This window comes from Opisthorchis viverrini, assembly GCF_000715545.1.
Source record: "Opisthorchis viverrini unplaced genomic scaffold opera_v5_23, whole genome shotgun sequence".
NCBI lineage: Eukaryota > Metazoa > Platyhelminthes > Trematoda > Opisthorchiida > Opisthorchiidae > Opisthorchis > Opisthorchis viverrini.
In genome coordinates this window covers 1196975-1214851 of record NW_008751679.1, presented here as the reverse complement: position 1 = coordinate 1214851, position 17877 = coordinate 1196975, and the positions used below count along the sequence as shown (strand labels likewise).

The following is a 17877-nucleotide window of genomic DNA, read 5'->3' as shown; positions in this document are numbered from 1 at the left end:
GGTAGAAGGAGCTAGAAACCACAGTTCACATCTTATCAGCGCATGACCTTATTCGGAAGTTTCCCATTGTTCAGCATTCACGTAAGTTGAGATAAAACGGACATGGGTTAACGAAGCTTTGTTTGAACAACCACACAATTGACTTTCGAAGGTTCCACAAAGTGGGACATGTTGTTCGACAGGCAAGATTTTTGTGTGCTGTCTATCCTTTCCCTTTCGACTCTTATTATCAAAGTGATTCTTCTTACTGTGGCAGTGGGATCTCCAGGGTTCCCAGATTTTTATTCACACTGTAGACGAATCCAAGAAGGAGACTACAATGTATTCGATCGGTCTAAACTCTTAAGTAGTTCGAATCAGAAAGCTCACAGTTTCAAATACATTGACAACATGTGTCAACTCTTTACTCCTGAGCTGAGTAGCATGCAGCGAGTTCTGGTCAATTTTCTGACTCACCACATACATCCAGGGTGAACACTACTTCTACCGAAGATGACCAGTTATTCTCCACAAAGAGAGGAAGAGGATCTCGAACTAGGTCGTTGCCAACAGAGAATGCTCTTGAAGTCAATCCAGGGTGGGATTCTCTTCTGAAGGTGACACCTTCAGGGAGATCATCGCAATTGGGGAGACTCGAAAAAGTGACGTACGGCCATATTTCCGAAAGATCATTCGAGTTAGTACGTTAAATATTGAGTGAGGCGACATATAAGTCGAACAAGGGTTCAGAGAACATCCACCTAACAAGAGTTACTTTGTAAAGTTTCTATAAAACTTGCGGAAGATCTTCACCCCTCTCCCCACAATTTCTCACTTTCCTAACCTGGGGCAGGGGCAGTCTTCAAATAAGTGTGTCAGCTTTCCAAACACTTGCTCAACGGCCGGCTGTGTCCCAATGGCTGTCCATTCTAGGGCCGCTTTTCATTTTTTCGACCTTTTGACATAGCCATTTGCAGAATACAGCTCCGCACAAACAGTACTGTAGCTTTCTGCCGACTCGGCGGGAGAGGAAACAGACATCCAGCTTATATCATGGGCGTGACATCCGTGCTGACTGAAGCTATTGACACCACGATGTGGCAGATGTTGGCACTTTGAAGTTCCCATATCATTACGCACTCCCAGTTGGTCCCATTACACTCACGGTAAAAAAGTGCCTCACGTATGGCCAAATGACAACTTTTATCGATCGATGAGTACTTATATGAGCTCACTTGACGACGAAAATGGCTACGCTCTGCTGTTTGGCACCTATGTGGTAATTGGTTCGAATCTTGTGCAAAAAGCATTCATCTAGGCAAAACAGATGAATCAACACTTTTGCATCCTACAGTAGCGCTAGCGAGGTTGCCAGCATTGACATTTTGACAACCAACAGGGTGGAAGATGCTCAAAGTTAAGTCAAACAAGGTTTATATTTTTTATCTTGTCATTCTATAGGTCAGATTTTTAAAGCTGTCACCAGCGGACCTGTTACAACTCAGCTAAGGGTAAACAGAACGAATTCGATACAAAAATGGAATCTTGTAGTTTGGCCGATTGTCCACATACTTCAAGGTTGTCTGACTGTAATGTCTTCCGGGGTGAATACCAGTCAGATAACTGGGGTACGTACCGCATTGTGTGCCAGCTGTCAAGCTGTAGACGTCGTTGCATAGATTTGGCATCCGCTATCTTCATTGCTCGATACAAGGGTTGAAACCGTAAGTTTACTCTTCCGGAGTTATTCAAATACCCTTGGCAGTGTCCCTCGAGCTCTGAGGTTAAAGGTCCTCGCCAATGGACGCGGCGAGCAACGCTTGATCATACACACACACGACTGTTCTGTTGACCGAAATGAATGCGTCAGTCAATTTATTAGAGGTCATCAGTAGGACATCACAACGGGATGGGTCAGTGAGGCGTTACACCTGGTGTAACGGTGACACCACTGATCGGGAGGCACGCGAGCAGTATGTGTTGTTCGTGGAATTTCGCTTTGCGTCTTTTGAAAAGGAGAGATCTGTTGTGGAATTCGTGGAGTCACTTTGTGACATTTGCTTGGATTTGAGCGAGGAACGATTGGAGTCAATGAATCTCCAGGAAAGGTCAAGAAGACACGTTCAGGAGAAGATGGATGACCAGTTTTTGTAAATAAGATGCAAATTGGAGTTTTGCTTCCCTGTCCAATGGTCTGTAACCGGTCAGCTGGCATTTCCTAATAAATAACTTCGCAGTGAAGGCCTTCTTCCTTTCACTGGTACATAGACACATGTAGAGAGTTCGTCTGCCAAATCATGATCGGACTGTGGGAGTGCATTTGTCGAGATATGCCCAATTTGGGTTCAAATAGAACATAAGGTTAACGGCCTACCTGATGAGCTTCAAGGAGGGCGAAACCAGTCGCAGGCTGTCGAAAAGTTTTCAGTGACTTTGTGAGTAGTCTCCCTCATGAAAACACACTGCGATATTTCGAATATCGTACCAACGGAAGTGTAAGGCGGCTTTTGTTCATCACCTTTAGTTGACGAATATCATAAACGAGAGATTCGGCTCGGTCTCCCGTGAAAACTCAGTTGATGTGCAAATGAGTACATTTGTCATGATGGGATTGCTTGAAGGTACAGCTCACGACAAAACGGTGGGACTAGTGATACTCAGTGGTTACGGCGCCAGCTTACGGAACGTAAGGTCCGTGGTTCGTGAATCTCGACTTCTCCTGTCTAGGATTGGGCGATCTAGCGGTATCACAGCCTTCGTGTTTCCTTCGGGTGACATGACAGCTAAGCACCGAAAGGGTGTTACAGCTGAGCGATTGATTTCACTTTTATTACTCTTACTCTGTTATTGGTGGATGAACGAGATGCTTTTCGGTTCAATCAATGGTCGGGGACTATAACCGGAAGTCACAGGATTATGCTCACAAGGTGCGAAATGGATACGATGCAGATTTAGGACCATCCGAAGGTACTCTTTCAATGAGTTTTTAAAGATGTCTTCTTGCCATTAAACCCCAAGACCTGTGTAAATTGAGTGGCTATGGCAGAATCCGGACAGTAAGTTCCAGATTTCTGAAACTAGTTGCCTCTTATTGGGTCAAATACAGGGAAGTGTAACCAGTACAAGGACGGTTTCGTATTCGAGAGTGGTGATTTGAAATATTCCCAGTTAGTAAGAAGTGTTGCTTGGTACCCTGAGGGAGAAAGGCGAACACCGGACCAATCATTGTTGCCAAGATTCAGTAAAAGGACGTGATAATTCAACAAGCAAGCGGACGCACCTGTGACGTAATCAAGGAAGGTCTCGGACTATCCGGCAGGGAGGCAGTCTCGGTCAACCCAGTCCATAAACCCTGAAGCATTCTTGTAAATAGGCACATAAACGTGCCACAGGCTTTGACCTCTGCTTTGAGGCAGGAACGGGGACAAATTGGTCAGTCTCTCACTAAAACACATTCGAGTGAAATAGCACAAAACAATTCATTCAGGTTTTGAGATGCAATGACAAAGCATTCTTGATAACTCTCTCATAAAACAATAACGTCGGGGGACCTCTACTTTTGTTGCACCTATCTTTCACTTTTTTGTGGACTTTGCTTCATCCTCCTCAAAGTAGGGTCGTAAAAATCCCAGACATAATTAATTATGGTACGGCTTACCTACCGACCGAAAATCGCTGAAGTTCATCAGTTGATTGTGAGTGGCCCTATAGTTTTGTTGGAGGGTGTTCAGATAGTGAACCTCCATGGGGTGTCGGACCACGTAAGATATCACTAAGCCCGCACTCTGCCAACAACATAGTAGAGAAGCCCTCCTCCCCAGGGCGGCCATCTAACCCGACCTCGCATTGAACAAACATCAGTAGTTTGGTGTGACAGACCTATCTCACCTTGTTATGTCTTGATGTACGGTCGTGCAACTCTGTGTCGGTCCCTTGGCTTCCTGCTCCGCCCACTATGGTATAGCAAAAGGCACGGTAGCTGTACACAGCCCTTTATGGAGACAAAGGAAAATCATTACAACTGTATATATATAGGGTAGTCACAGAGTGTTCCACAAGGTCGTGCCAGAATGTCCGTGAGGGGGCGAGAACCGTCGAGTCAAGGTGCTTGACTCGGATTGACTGGCATTCTGACCAATCAGGGCATGCCTACGTCTGGTCCGTGTCCTGCACGTGACACATGCGTCCAAATGATGTGATGTTCGGTTATTAGGGACGGCTAGCCCCCGAACACACCTTGATCTTTGGAAAGTGAAACCGAACAGCCCTCCCAAATGTAACTGAGTCAGCTGACTTCATCGAAAAACCTGTAGATGACAAGCCTCATCGGATGTGTAGATTTACGATTAGATGGACAGTTTGAAACTACCTGCATATCTCGAACACATAACAACTAAAAGCTCGATTGTCGCCTATGCAATTTGCATCGCTCTACATGTGAAGGGTGCCGATTTGTTATTAACCCCTATGTGCACTGAGTCATTGTTGGGACTTCTGTCGAATGTTGCATGAGCATATTGACACTAGATAAGGACTGAACAATACCTTGGAGAGAATCGGTCGACAATAACCAGTTAGTGCACATCGTTTACCGTGTCATGCATGCCAAGTGGATTTCGTACTGCTCGCAGCACATCCTTCAGCATCCGGGGAATTCGAACAGACAGATAAACCTGTCGAAAGCCTGCCTCCGAGGATCAGTAGTTCACATACCTCCTCCCCCGCTTTTCATCTGTGCGTTAGCGGTTCGCAGCCCAGTCGTTCTTAACACAATTAAAATCGACTTCCGGCTCTTCTTATGCTCCACCAGAAGCTCCTTTTGTCATGACTTACTAAGCTATACCTGGAATTGCGTTGCTCAAGGGTTGACGATGGAAAGATTAAATGGATCAATCAAGTATAGGACTGAATCCCCGTAGCGTGGGCGAGTGTACGAAGATTATTCAGGCAAATATCAAGGTAGGACACCCATCAACCCTCACCATCGGCCTGAACACCCTCACAGCTGTTTTACCACACTCCTGAGTCACCCCCTGCTATTTCAAATTAACCAAATAGCTCAGTGTAGACGGAAGGGACGCACTCCATACATAAGCTTCCTGAGTCCAAACTGCGCAACCGATGGGCCAACAGGCCTTTCCCAGCCCTTCCAATCCAAGTCAACATATGCTGTTTGAGACCTCTGTCACGCACCTTGATCCCTGCTCACATCTTGTTTTTTTTGAGTTCCTGGCAACCCTGAAGCAATCGCTCTAAGTATGCATGGTGGAAGCTGCCTTCAAATACCAGGAACAACACACTTCAAAAGTGAAGCCACAGTTCGGATTACTTTAGGTCAACAACCGAAGTTTGCTACTCATCGCGACCACTCAAAACCCAAATGATCGGAGTTCATGGCGCACTCCGAAGTGAACAGCAATCTTGTATCGGAGCTCTCCACCGGTCCAAATGAGTCCACGGCCGGTTTGGTGCTGGCTAGAAACAAATGTTCAGCACGACTGAAGAAGACGTTCCAGATTGAGCGTCAACCAAGAAAAAGTCGGCAATATGGGCTTCATCAGGAGTTGGTCGATCAACCTACAAAATCACAGTATGGGTACTTCTGGCTGACCGGAGTAACCGTAACAAATATCGATAGAGGCTATCTTCTCACCTTCAGAGCTGCCGTCTGTCGGAGCGCGTATAGGCAGAGCAAACAGCGTTTACCAAGTCGGGATGTAGTAATCTTGACTGAACCGGTCAACTTAAGACGACTGTTGACTGGAATTCACTCCAGTAAGATGCATTCAGCCCTGGAGCTAAGCACAACTCCCGTGCCGTATGTACCAGGTACCAAGATCACTAGGTAGATACCCGAGCAGTGCGAGAAATCTGGGTTTCAAACAAAAGTGATGTGAACAATGATATCCCGCAACCAATCACCACAACAAAAATCTGAGTTCGCCCCGAGCGGTTTGAGATGAATTACCGAGCTTGGGTCTTGTATGCGTAGTTCAGAGACGTACGCAGTAGGGTTTACTCTGGGGACCCTGCCCGGTGCCGATGACTCAGTAGTCCGACCTGCACGGTCGCAGGGAGTAAGGCATAATTGTAAGACTCTTAATGCGGCTGCGCACAGCAGGTGCCCCCTACGCAGCGCCAAACTCTGGTTCTAAAAGTATTTCGACATTATTGAATTACGCGCCGGCGTTCACGATCAACCCTTGGGCTATCTGAGTGGGCAGTTTTTAGGGCCGGCATTTTCTAACGCGTCCTTCCTCGGGGGGAATGCAGCATCGCTGCGCCCATGAATATGAACATGCTGGTTGCCTAAGGGAAACACCTTACTTCCTTCACGCCCCTATCGCAGAGGACAGTACGACAGCTCCATGAACTAGTAATACTATTTCTCGTATACTGTGACTCGCTGTTCTTCAACAGGCTGATTCCCGTCGACCTGTCTGGCATGACTGAGCATTAAGGAACTGAGTTCCAGCCAGTATAGCCTGCAAAATCACTGCAATACTAAACACCATGGTAAGGTGACAGCTTTTGGTTCGTCCAACTGTAGCAGCCTTTCGGTGCCTAGCTGCGATGCCACACGAAAGAAGCACGAGGGCTGGGATACTGCCAGGTTGCCCAAACCTAGACAGGGGAAGTCGAGAGGCAAAGGTCGGGTTCGAACCACAGACCTTCCGGTCAGTAAATTCGCGCTCTAACCACTTGGTCCATCTCGCCGGATAACCGTATGGATGAATCCCATGCAAATCAGGAGGTCCCGCCTCGTAAGGTTAGTAGACCCCACAGCATGCGTCCATCGAACTTAGCGGATTACCTCATTCCAGGCGAAACAGTCACAGACCGCTGACACGTCTGGAAGAATGACCGTCCGTTGTAACCCAGTCTAAGCAGGTGTTCAACGAAGGTACTTGGTAAAGCACGTGAGTAGATTTCGGTTTGAATCGCCACACAAACAGACGACTTCCTGTAATATGGCTGGGTGGCCGAGGCAGGTATAGCAATTTGGCCAGCAATGCGCTGACGTTTGTTCTGACAACTGTGACGCGAAGCCTTGGTTTCATACTCGGACTGAAAGGATAGACGTCCGTATGCCATCATACACATGTGGTTGCAAACAACGACTTACGTTCTATCATAAATTCGTATGCATATGAAGAAACTTATGGGTATACATAGCTTGATGAATTGTACACGGGGAGGGGTGGTAGAAACAAAATGTGCCCGTAAATGAAGTGCAGCAGACAAGTCATGTGCAAAAGTTCCAAAAAAGGATGGTAGTGATTACTGTGAAGCATGGGATGAAATCCCGAGAAAAACAAAATCTAAACGCGGTAAACAAACAACTGCTGTCACCCCAGCCACAAACAAGTTTGCTGTTACTGGCAGAACCAGGAGAAAGTGGAACGCCCAATGAAAGACTCCCGACTGAGTGAGTTAGTTGATTGGTCTAAAAACAAAAACCCTGAGAGGCGTTTTAACAAGATAGAAGAGAATGAATGGAGTTTGTTAAACAAGATAAAAAACGAAGAGACAAAAACAAGAAAATCTACAATCGATACCATACCAAATGGAGTTGTGGTTGTGAATGATGTTAAGCTATTGTGCAGCTCGCGTCTAAGCAGGGTCAACGACAGCAGCACTGAGCGGATGACACGTAAATCGCCAGCCACAAATAAGGGTTAAAAAAATAAAACGAGTACCGTCTAGTACCACCGGGGTGTTAAAGAAAAGTATCTGCAATACGACGGGTTTGTTTCCATTGTTGTCAACAGGCGAGTGGAGCGGGGGAAACCGGTTTGAGTGGAGAGGTAAATACGCAATGTAAATGCAAAGGGAAACAAGGGTTGAGTGAATGATTCAAACTGAATGACTCAGGGAGGAGTCGGCTTATGCAGGTGTATGCACAACCACAGACCGATTTTCTTCTGGTCTGTTCAGGAGGGAATGTTCTGTTGGCTGCTCGCTGCTATCTAATGGCAACGGTTGAGCCCCCATTAGCACAACTAGACCCTTGGTTGTCCCATAGAACAGACCACCGTTTGGATTCCATACTATGGTATTGAGGGAAATCCCAGTCGAGGCTGACAGTAATAATCGATGCCATCGATCTAAAGAATCCGGTGTGGTTGAAACGGATTGTCCACCTTTTGCAAACTTGCGCGAACAGGAGACCGGGTTTAGAAGCATGGGGTGTACAACTGATGCAACTTCCTTCAAGGTCCACGTAACCAGGGTCCTCGGTTTTTCTTGGTTGTCAATTCTTTGTAACTGTCGATCCAAACGAAAAATTTGTGCTGGAGAAGAACAAGAACATTAAAGCGACGAGTATAAGCAAATCACGGATAGATTCGTAAGTTGTAACAAGCGTTTGTACCATTGGAGAGGTAGTTAACTTACTACCTGTAGAAACAGCATCAAAAACGGTCATCAATACCTCCAGCATACAACAAGGTAATACTCATTGGAGCTTATGCGACAGACGGTCCACTTCTATCACTAGCACGCACCACAGGTGCAAGGGGCTATTCCCTACCGGTGCGGACCTACCTGGCAAATCTATGGGAAACCAAATAATTCAGCCGCACAGGCCGATCTGTGAGTAACCCATTTCACGTGAACTTACAGTACATACTAAGAAAGTGCTCCCAAAGAGGGTTCGCTATTAAAAAAGGGTTCAGATAATCGCAATGTGAACCGTCAAAACCCCTAACGTACCCAGTCAGCGACAGTATGAAGCCGCACTGGTGCAATAAAATAAAACTGCTGAATGTGGACAACCACCGTCACAGTATTCTCAGACGTGACGAAAAGAAAGTAGGGTCTTGGAAAACGAAATCTGCATCTGGTATAGTAAACTGCTGTATCCTGCTGACCACCATCATAGGCTGTTCAATGGCTGATCAAAAATGAAGACGAAGTCGCCTCGACATTTTTGTAGTAGGTTGTTGGCATTGGAGTCCTTCGATTCGCTATTCCCTGAATACAGTGGAAAATCTGGCACCGAAATATGAGAAAATACCAATGTCTACGCTGGTGATCATATTCATGGACCTGGGGTCTGAAGGGGACTTGGAAACCATGGTAACCATAACCAGAATGAACGGAAAAGTGAAATAATCGACCAAATATGAAGATAACCGGACAACCGCTAGTTTACAGTGCTGACCGTTGGAAGTACTGATGGTAATTTACTGTACGTGGACGGGTTAGTCCGTTGGTGAAAATGAACGACTTACCGACGGATGTGTGACGCAGAGGAACGAGGCTCGGAGCAGTAGATTCAAGCCCATCTAGATCCTCAAGACCACCTACGCTAGGCAGCTCACCGTGTGCCGAACTCACGTTTGCGGATAAACGTCTTAAGGAGGATGATGGTAATGGAACGGAAGGGAGTCGAGTCGTTGCCATACCGACGGCAAGGTAGTCGCCCAGCGGAGAAAAATCTAAGCATACCGGACTGGTTGTCGTGAATCGACGTGCAAAAAGACAATGGCCACGGTGCTGTTTAGGTTGAAGACGGTAAACGGCCAACAATGTGTCCGTCGAAGTACTAAATCTGTCGGTCACGCTTTGTGAACCCGTTCGTTCATTACGCGTAGCGCTGGGAATAACAAACGCCGCAAGCATGCGCCCATCTGGAGAGAGACAAATGGATGAGTCATTGAACAGCCGAACATGTGGAATCACCAGGCTGTTTGTGTTGTATGAGACTGCCACATTCGCAGGCATAGGAAGGACTGGGCCTCGATTAGGTCTCCCATCCGTACGTCGGTTGAGCGGAGAGCAATCGGGTGAACTGTGACATACTGGACCACAGAGATTGAGTTCCCAACAACAAACTCGATAGGTTGTATCCTGTAAGGAAATCAACGACAAATGATAAGAGAAAAGGTAGTATCCTTGTGATGTGCCACCAATCCCGATAAGGGCGGAAAAATGGAGACATTCTCATTGGATGGTTGGAGAGATGGCTCAGGGTTTAGAGCGCAAATTTATTGACCGGAGGGGCCGTGGTTCGAGCCCGACCTCTGCCTCTCGACTTCCCTGCCTAGGTTTGGGAAACCAAGCAGTATCCCAGCCCTCGTGCTTCCTTCTGGCTGCATGGCAATTAGGCACCGAAAGGGTGCCACAGCTGAACCCTTTTTATTCTTCTAATGGATAGTTCCGGTGAGGCATAGGCTCCTTGGAAACTGTTTTGTCGTAGAGAGGTATCACGACTGACAAACTCTGACGAGGATGGCGGAGTTTCTCCAGTAAATAAAGTAACTTACTTCAGTTCTGACTTCAAGACTGCTCAACAGAGTGCTTATTATGTTGTAAGAATAATTCACCAATCAGTTTCATCCTGTTGTCCTTGTTGCTCTATCCAACTGCACGAATGACAACTGAGCCAGCTTATATATTCTGTAACAAAATAATAATCGTTCAGCTGTAACACCATTTCGGTGCCTAGCTGCCATGCCACCCCAAGGAAGCATGAGTGCTGGGGTACTGTCAGGTTGTCCAAGCCTAAACAGGGGAATGAGAAGCAGCAACAAGTTGCGAATGCGAACAGGAAATTGATACGGCAGGCTTACGAAAAGCCTGAGCAAAGCGAAAGCCCATAAGATGCTGTGGAGTGAGCACCGAGTACTAGAAATTCATTGTAGTTCAGGTAGGGAACGACACGCAGAGCGACAAAATCACACCGAACCGTTTCCTCAATTTACTCAGCTAGCCGTTCTTCCAAGTAACTACCTCAGCAGAAACCCGAATTCCGAAGTGTGGAAGGAATAACCCGGAAGTTCTTAAAGGCGTGAGATGAGTGATGCTCATAGCACCACCTGAATTGATCCTTTCAAGACCCTGACAAATGGTAAGTGCCCCTCGTCGGAAATTGGGATATCAACAGAGTGTAGTCTGCCTGAGGTCTGACAACTTTCCTTTGAAAGAATAACTGCACGACAACGCATCGGTTTTTAGTATTATTAACAGTGAGAATGGTCTACGGGGGCATCAAACTGGATAGGGAACAGGGGTAGTAACAGCCTGAATTAATCCTATGCAACAAATGTAATCAATAGTCCTGGACACAAAAAGGGAGTGCATACACTTACCTGTAGGCAGGTTGCAGATCCATGTTCTCCCATGTCCACAAACAGGCCGGCAATCACTTGGTTAATGCTGCGATGAACGGCATTAAGCATTGAGTCTGCGTTCGTTCGGTTGATTAGGTACATTACACTATTGCTCCTTTGTGTTGATGAAGTGGAGTTTCCGTTAGGAACAGACGAGCAACCCTCGCTTGACTGCACAGTGTGTACTGGACGAGAAAGGGCATGTTCGATCCTTCTGCATGGCATAGTCACATTGGAAAGGGTGCTAGACCAATCACGGGGTTTAGACAGCGCGTAATTATCACGCACAGCTGAATGGCAGTGATCGTCTGAAAGCACGAGCTGCTCGCATACGACCGCGCTTAAACTCGATTGGGGATCTATTGGGAAGGTCTGTGGGACAATACGGCCACAACGGCAGCAGGCGGTCAGTGAAACCGAATCTGTAGCTGAAAAAAAACATAGGTTTGACCTGAGACATGCAGAACTGCAGTGGAACTTCTGTTACTTCCTCCACTCTTGCAAGAAACAAAGCCAGGACACACTGAAAAGTAGGGGGTCGAAAAACGTCACTGGACGTCCAGCGATAGGTGATAGGAAATTGGAGTACTTTTGTCATAGGCTATCAGTCCAGGTGACTGGACGAGGAAACCAAGAACAGATGTATCAGCCGTGTCCATAGGAAAACCTGTATCGTATCACCAAATTAAAGGCAGGCTAAAAACAGGGGCAACTGCTTCAGGCTTCACTTTTGCAACGATTTACGAAACTCACCGCCAAGTATGTTTTTCGAGCACGTAACAAGCCCCTTCAGAACGAACCGGCCTAGCAAATGACAAGAATAATCTCTCACTCGTAAATGGTTGGAGAAAGACAAATCGTTTTCTGGCGTAAACGCCATTCCGAGGCATCCGTTGGGATTCGATGGAAATTCCATGTCGTTCAGAGCGTGTATCACAGCTTTTTAGGGCTCTTGAGTAGCTGCATTCGTAACCAGGAGAAAATTCAGGGTAATTTACTAATCATGATGCTGATGGAAACTCATGGATGGATGGCTAACGATTTCGCCGTTTGAGTATCATCATACAGTCTTAGACGCTGAGTTTATCGTCAGCGTTATGGTTTACTTAAACTTAAACAGTTACTTACGAGTTACTTAAACAGTTATTTGCAGACTTCAAAAGTATTAACCAGGAACCCGAATGAATCCCAAACTGAGACACATCCTGAACACACAGTACACCTCGAGTAAATCAAATCCTTAGAAAAAGAGTAAATTTCACAACTAGCCAGGTACGAACAAAAGCACAATTACGGGGAAACCCTAGGCTGGTGAAGGGATGTACCTTGTTTCCCCGCCCTATGACTTCAACCAGCATTTCCCGCAAGCGCATTTGTAAGTGCCGCTAAGCGATCCATTGACGTTGCGAAATAGTAAGTCGATCGCTTAGAGTAACAGTATTCTGCTTTTTACGGCCTCAATGGAAAATTATCTTTGATGGAGCATCTACTAATGGCGTATACTTGTGGAATGGGGCGCAATGCTAACAAACCAGAAACGGAAGAGGCGGAACTAAGGGGGGGAGACAACCTTGGAGTTTATTTGCGCCTCAAATGACCGGCCAAAGGTGATACAACTGCATGGCGTTGTGAACGGCTGGCAACTAAACACAAAACAATAGTTGTTTGTCATTTCCTCATGCTAGTAACGTCAGCAGATATGTTTCAGAAATACCGATGTTTTAGTGTATCATACCCAGTAGTTCGAAATCAACGTACCCGGTACAATATCTGTCGACATATCTACAGTGCGGGATTCGCCAGATCCAAATTTGCATTCGCCATCACTTGTCGACTCCAAACCTGAATTAGGTTGAGAGCAGGCCGTAGTAGACAAAGTTGGCCGTAACAACTGGGATCCAAAAGTAGCATAAGGGAACAGCTGCGAAGTAGGAAAACTGTCCACTTGTTGCAATTGCTTGACCAGGCGAACAGGGCGTGGACGATTCCATGAAGCGTCGGTAGTACTGCTAGATAAAAGACGAGCAAGCTCGGCAGCTTCCTGGGTTAGATCGCGAATCCCATGTACCGTTTTTTGGGGGTCCGCTCCGGAGGTCGAACACGGTGATTGTGGGTCTGAAACACCGACTGGAGGACTGGTACTTATTGCGTCTTCATTTAATTTGCGCCTCTGGAAGAGACGAATAAATGCATTCAAAGGATGCTCTGGTAAAGTGCTAAGTGTGCATAACCAGAAACCAAAGGGCCTAAGCTCGCAAGGATACATGTTAATTTTTTGCTTCTCATTACATCCCCGATGGCCAGAGAGAAAAACAAACAACTCCCACGTCCATTAAGAAACGGATGAGTCTTGGGGCAACCGCAGCTGCGCATCCTAAAAACAGGCACTCAGCTCATTGAGTTAGGTAGTAAAATGGAGAGTTATAGTAAATGAATATGACTATGTTCAGCAACCGATGTACCTTTAGTTTGGGTGAATCGGTCGAGTTTTCCGAGTGGGCCAGCGTAGCATGCTGCAACAGACGAACGATCAGTGCGGGCATGTGTATGGAAGGCAGTGTGATAGGTGCTGGTGCGTTTAAAGTCTGTCTTATGTAATTAGCCAATTTGCCCTCGACGATAAGATCCGAAGCCATATATGTCACAGGAGTCACTTCGTTCGCATTACTTAGTCTAGATCGCAATAGGTCCAGAGCGGCCAATGGTAGGGAATGACGAGCGGTCGAGGAAGTCTCAAGATCCGGGATGTTGTTTGTGACCTGACACGAACGATCCTCCGTAGCTTGTTTTTGATGACTACCCATGCGAGCACGACACTGAATGCATATACCTGCCGAGTGGTTGGGTGACTGAACCGGTTCACCTGAGTCACTTTCAGCAAATGTTATGCTCTAAGAAGGCAAAAGGGAAGAGAAACAAGAAATAATTTAATCTGATAAACACGAGTAGTCGAACAGGACCTAAACTACATGGATAACTTCAACTAACGATTATCGCAAGATGAGGCGAGCTTCCACAGCAATAACAGGCTAAGAACATGTGCTCCCCTATCTAGCGGCATATGCCGTACCAGAAACACTCAGAAAAAAAGGAAAAATAAAATTAACGAGAGTTTCCTGCGTTTCCGAGAGAAAATGCACCCAATTGGAGTAAATTGGCATCCAATTCTGGCATTTCTGATTCGGGAACGAACACTACAGAAATAAACGATTGATAAAGTGTCGTGTGTTGTCAGCGCCGTGAAACCAGTACCTTCCTCATTTTAAATTAAAAAATAAACAACGATTACTGCGGATTTTTATTCAAATTTAAAATCGCGCACTAGTTTTTGTTGCGATAAACTTTCTGAGAGCCAGGGGGTACGAGATGACTACATCCAATTGCGTCGGGCATCGAGGATGCGTTCTCGTAACCCGTTAATCTTTCCCCCGTGTATACCCAGGAGAATCCATGATGGAATGCCAAGATGACCTCAGTGTGTTAAACACAAAAGAAAATGCATTAGATTACTCGCTTTTCCAAGGCCACGACGATCACGAAAGCAAAAACACATAAGTAGTCGTTTCAGGAGGGTTTGGTAAACAATCGATAGTTTTTAATTAGGTAACTTTTCGCTTTTGACACAAAAGCTTCATCGGGTCAAGTGAGCAGGTCACCTAACTGACCAGGTTTTAAGGCAGACGGAGAACCAAACAGCAGAACCTCTTCAGATTATCACACTAGATCACTGTTGAGTGTCAATTAACGGCTCTTGTCGATTGGTGCGGTTACCAAAATCTTGGCTTGATGGGGCTTTTGTGTCAAAAGCGAAACGCTATCCAATCAAAAACTACCGATTGTTCACCGAGCCCTTCTGGAACGACTTCTCAATCGGTTCCAAACTTTTTTAAATTGATTGAACACAAGGAGCAGGTTGTCAGAAATCGCACGGATAACTCAACTCACGCCATCAAGCGGTCACAAGGATCTGAAACAGTTCTACAAGCAGACTGAAAGTCAAATATTTGCCTGCAAACGAACACCCATACGAGGCTGTCTGTGAGTATGGTACTGCCAAAAACGGCTACTAGTTCGGCTACCAACTCCAATTTCATTCAGAATGTGGTGAAACAAAAAGGTCACCTGCGTGCCGATCTGAAAAATGCTGATCTGTTTATGACCGGTGACCAGACAAGTTCGTAATTACGAGTTCACGAGCCATATGTAACAACCGCACAGGATGTGGCAGGGCCTTCAGTCTGTATACGGTCAAAGGTCACAAAGAATATGAAGCACACATGGGTTGTGTGAGATGGGTTGTATTTTTTAACCAGACAGCAATGCAACATCATGTCACAAACCACAAGACTGCTGGTTGGTTTCCGGCCACAGCCAGTAACAAAACAGAGACCAACAGGGTTAACGTGTACATTGGTGCTGCGAAATTTTCTAAACATTGACGAAAGGCAAGCAGAATTGTTTTCCACGGCCTAAACATGACTTCGGTGGATGCAGCAATAAGACCGTGCTTGGTGTATGCGACTGTTAAAAAAACTTGGAAATGACCACATAAGTGCGGACGTTTGCAAATTACGATAGTGTTAGTGGGGTACTCAGCTGAATCTTTCGGTTATAATAATCTGTAACTAAATGTGCTACACAGACATCGCCTCGTGCTTTAATCGGAACGACGCTCAGAGCCACCCACTTACATAAAGTTGCTCGCTACCGGCTTCGATCGCTTCTGAGCCAATCGGGTAGACCGAATCTCCGAACTATCATAATCGCATACCATACTTGAAAGCCAAACTAGACGTATGTCCGGTTGAACATTCATTATTGAAGGTGGTGACAACCACCCTTCATTATTTTCAACAAAGGAATCTTGACAGCAACTGATTGCTCGTACCCTTTGCACGAGAGTGCGTCGGACCCATTGAGGTCGCCGATCGCAGCTACAACAAATGTGCAAAAACAATGACTCGCTTCTGATCCTGATGAAAATACGTGTCCTGCTCAAACTCATGATCGTGATAAGTTTTTCTGAACGTCTCGAACTGATAGACTATATCTTTATTGGTGCAGTTGGATACACATGCTAGTCTACCGAACCGGAACAGCATTTACAACAACTCACCCCCATCTGAGAATGTTCTCTGTCTGAAAGTTCCATGCCTAATTCTGGTTGCATGGGAGAGTCGTCTGATTCACGTGACCAACACCACCAATTAACGAAGCGACTTGCCCAACGCCAGAAAGCAGCAAGGCAAAGTCGACAAATCGAATGTCGCATAAGTTCGCGGTGGGTCAAAACAAGGTCACATGCATGACCACCACAACAAAGGCCACTATCTGCGACAATCGACGGTGTCGAACAATAGCGACCACGTGAAAGGAGAAATTCTCTAACGGGCATATCTTCGATGATGGCAACAGCTGCCGGATTCACATCCAGAAGAATACGCTCGGATACATCCGACCGACTGCCTGGAAGTGAACTCAACTCCTGGATCAAGCGAGATATTGGGGCCCCCGCTAGCTTCATTGTCGTTCCGGCCAAGTCGGCCACACGACGCGCAACATAAAGACCGCGCCACACGTCCACGGTGGTCGAGGGGAATTCACGTCTCAATGTTCCCGCCCAACGGCACAGCCGAACTGAGCACGTAATACAAACTCCGAGTCGCTGAAACCATGAATCCGACTGGCTGACGAGGAATTCTAGTAGCATATCGCGAGGAATGCCTGAAGGAAACGGTTGTACATCATCCGATGGCATCTCGTGAATGGCTGAAATGAAAAGAGTCACCGTCGGTGAAGACATTGGTATGTTGAATAAGGAAAACAACCTATGGCGTTTCTAAATAGATTAGAATTATTGCTTCAATAGGTCACCAGATGTAATGAGAATGAGAATATCACGATACTTAAAACCAGTATACAGAAAAGGTAACTGACTTACGACAATGTCGTTCAGATATCCATGAAAACAAATTTAACTTTATTCAAGTGGAACAGAAAAATTAAGTGACTATGGTGAACGAGTGGAACAGGTTTGTCAATTCGTTTATTGCTTAACCATTAGCGCAGATTATCGGACGTGATCCCAGTGTCTGGTAATCATGCGACAACTTTAAACACAATGCCAGTACCCGAGTAAAGACCACGGATAAACGTAGTTACTCTGGACTACAACAAGTGCATTCGTAAACAGGATACCTCTTACCGGAAATACTACAGTATATGACTATGAGGGAGGGGAGCTATGCATTGAAGGTAACAGCTTAGATGCACGAACGCCACTGAGGGTGCAGCCAAGCTGTCTGACAATGTATCCATGGAGGACTAGTCACGGTGGTAGACATTAGAGTTTGTATGCGCGGTCCTTTAGCCACCATGATATTCATATATGACACCAAAGATGAAGTTGGCGGACACTGCTCGCGCACTGGTGATGCCCGCGACGACATAGTGCAGGCACGGCTTACGAAGCCGTCAGGATGAGAGAACTCATCAGCAAACTTAAGCTTTTTGTACCGAAGTTTCAAATTAGTATAAAAGAGTGGAAAACTACAAAGGTGGCCAGCGCATGCGGAAACATAAAAGCATATCCGATAAAATGTGTGAACTCAAAACCGTCAAAAAACAGAACGATCTCATCCATATAAACTGACAGTAAAGTGCACGGTTATGTCAGGAACAGCATGGAACAAAATTGGGTGAGGAATAACCCTGGTGAACGCCAATTGTTGTGGGGAACCGCCACCATCAACAGTAATCATCATCATCATCATCATTATCA

The 17877-nt window shown here is 46.0% G+C and overlaps 1 protein-coding gene across 1 annotated transcript in view; it reads right to left on the bottom strand.

Moving 5' to 3' along the window:
* Positions 1–7122: 7122 nt before the first annotated feature.
* Positions 7123–17877, bottom strand: part of T265_02025 (hypothetical protein) — a gene marked incomplete at both ends in the record, with an annotated part of 22174 nt that continues 11419 nt past the window's right edge. The window contains 6 exons of the mRNA XM_009166173.1: positions 7123–8273; positions 9216–9834; positions 11076–11524; positions 12855–13266; positions 13559–13987; positions 16213–16865. Coding sequence (XP_009164437.1) covers positions 7867–8273; positions 9216–9834; positions 11076–11524; positions 12855–13266; positions 13559–13987; positions 16213–16865 — 2969 coding nt within the window. The remainder of the gene's footprint in view (positions 8274–9215; positions 9835–11075; positions 11525–12854; positions 13267–13558; positions 13988–16212; positions 16866–17877) is intronic.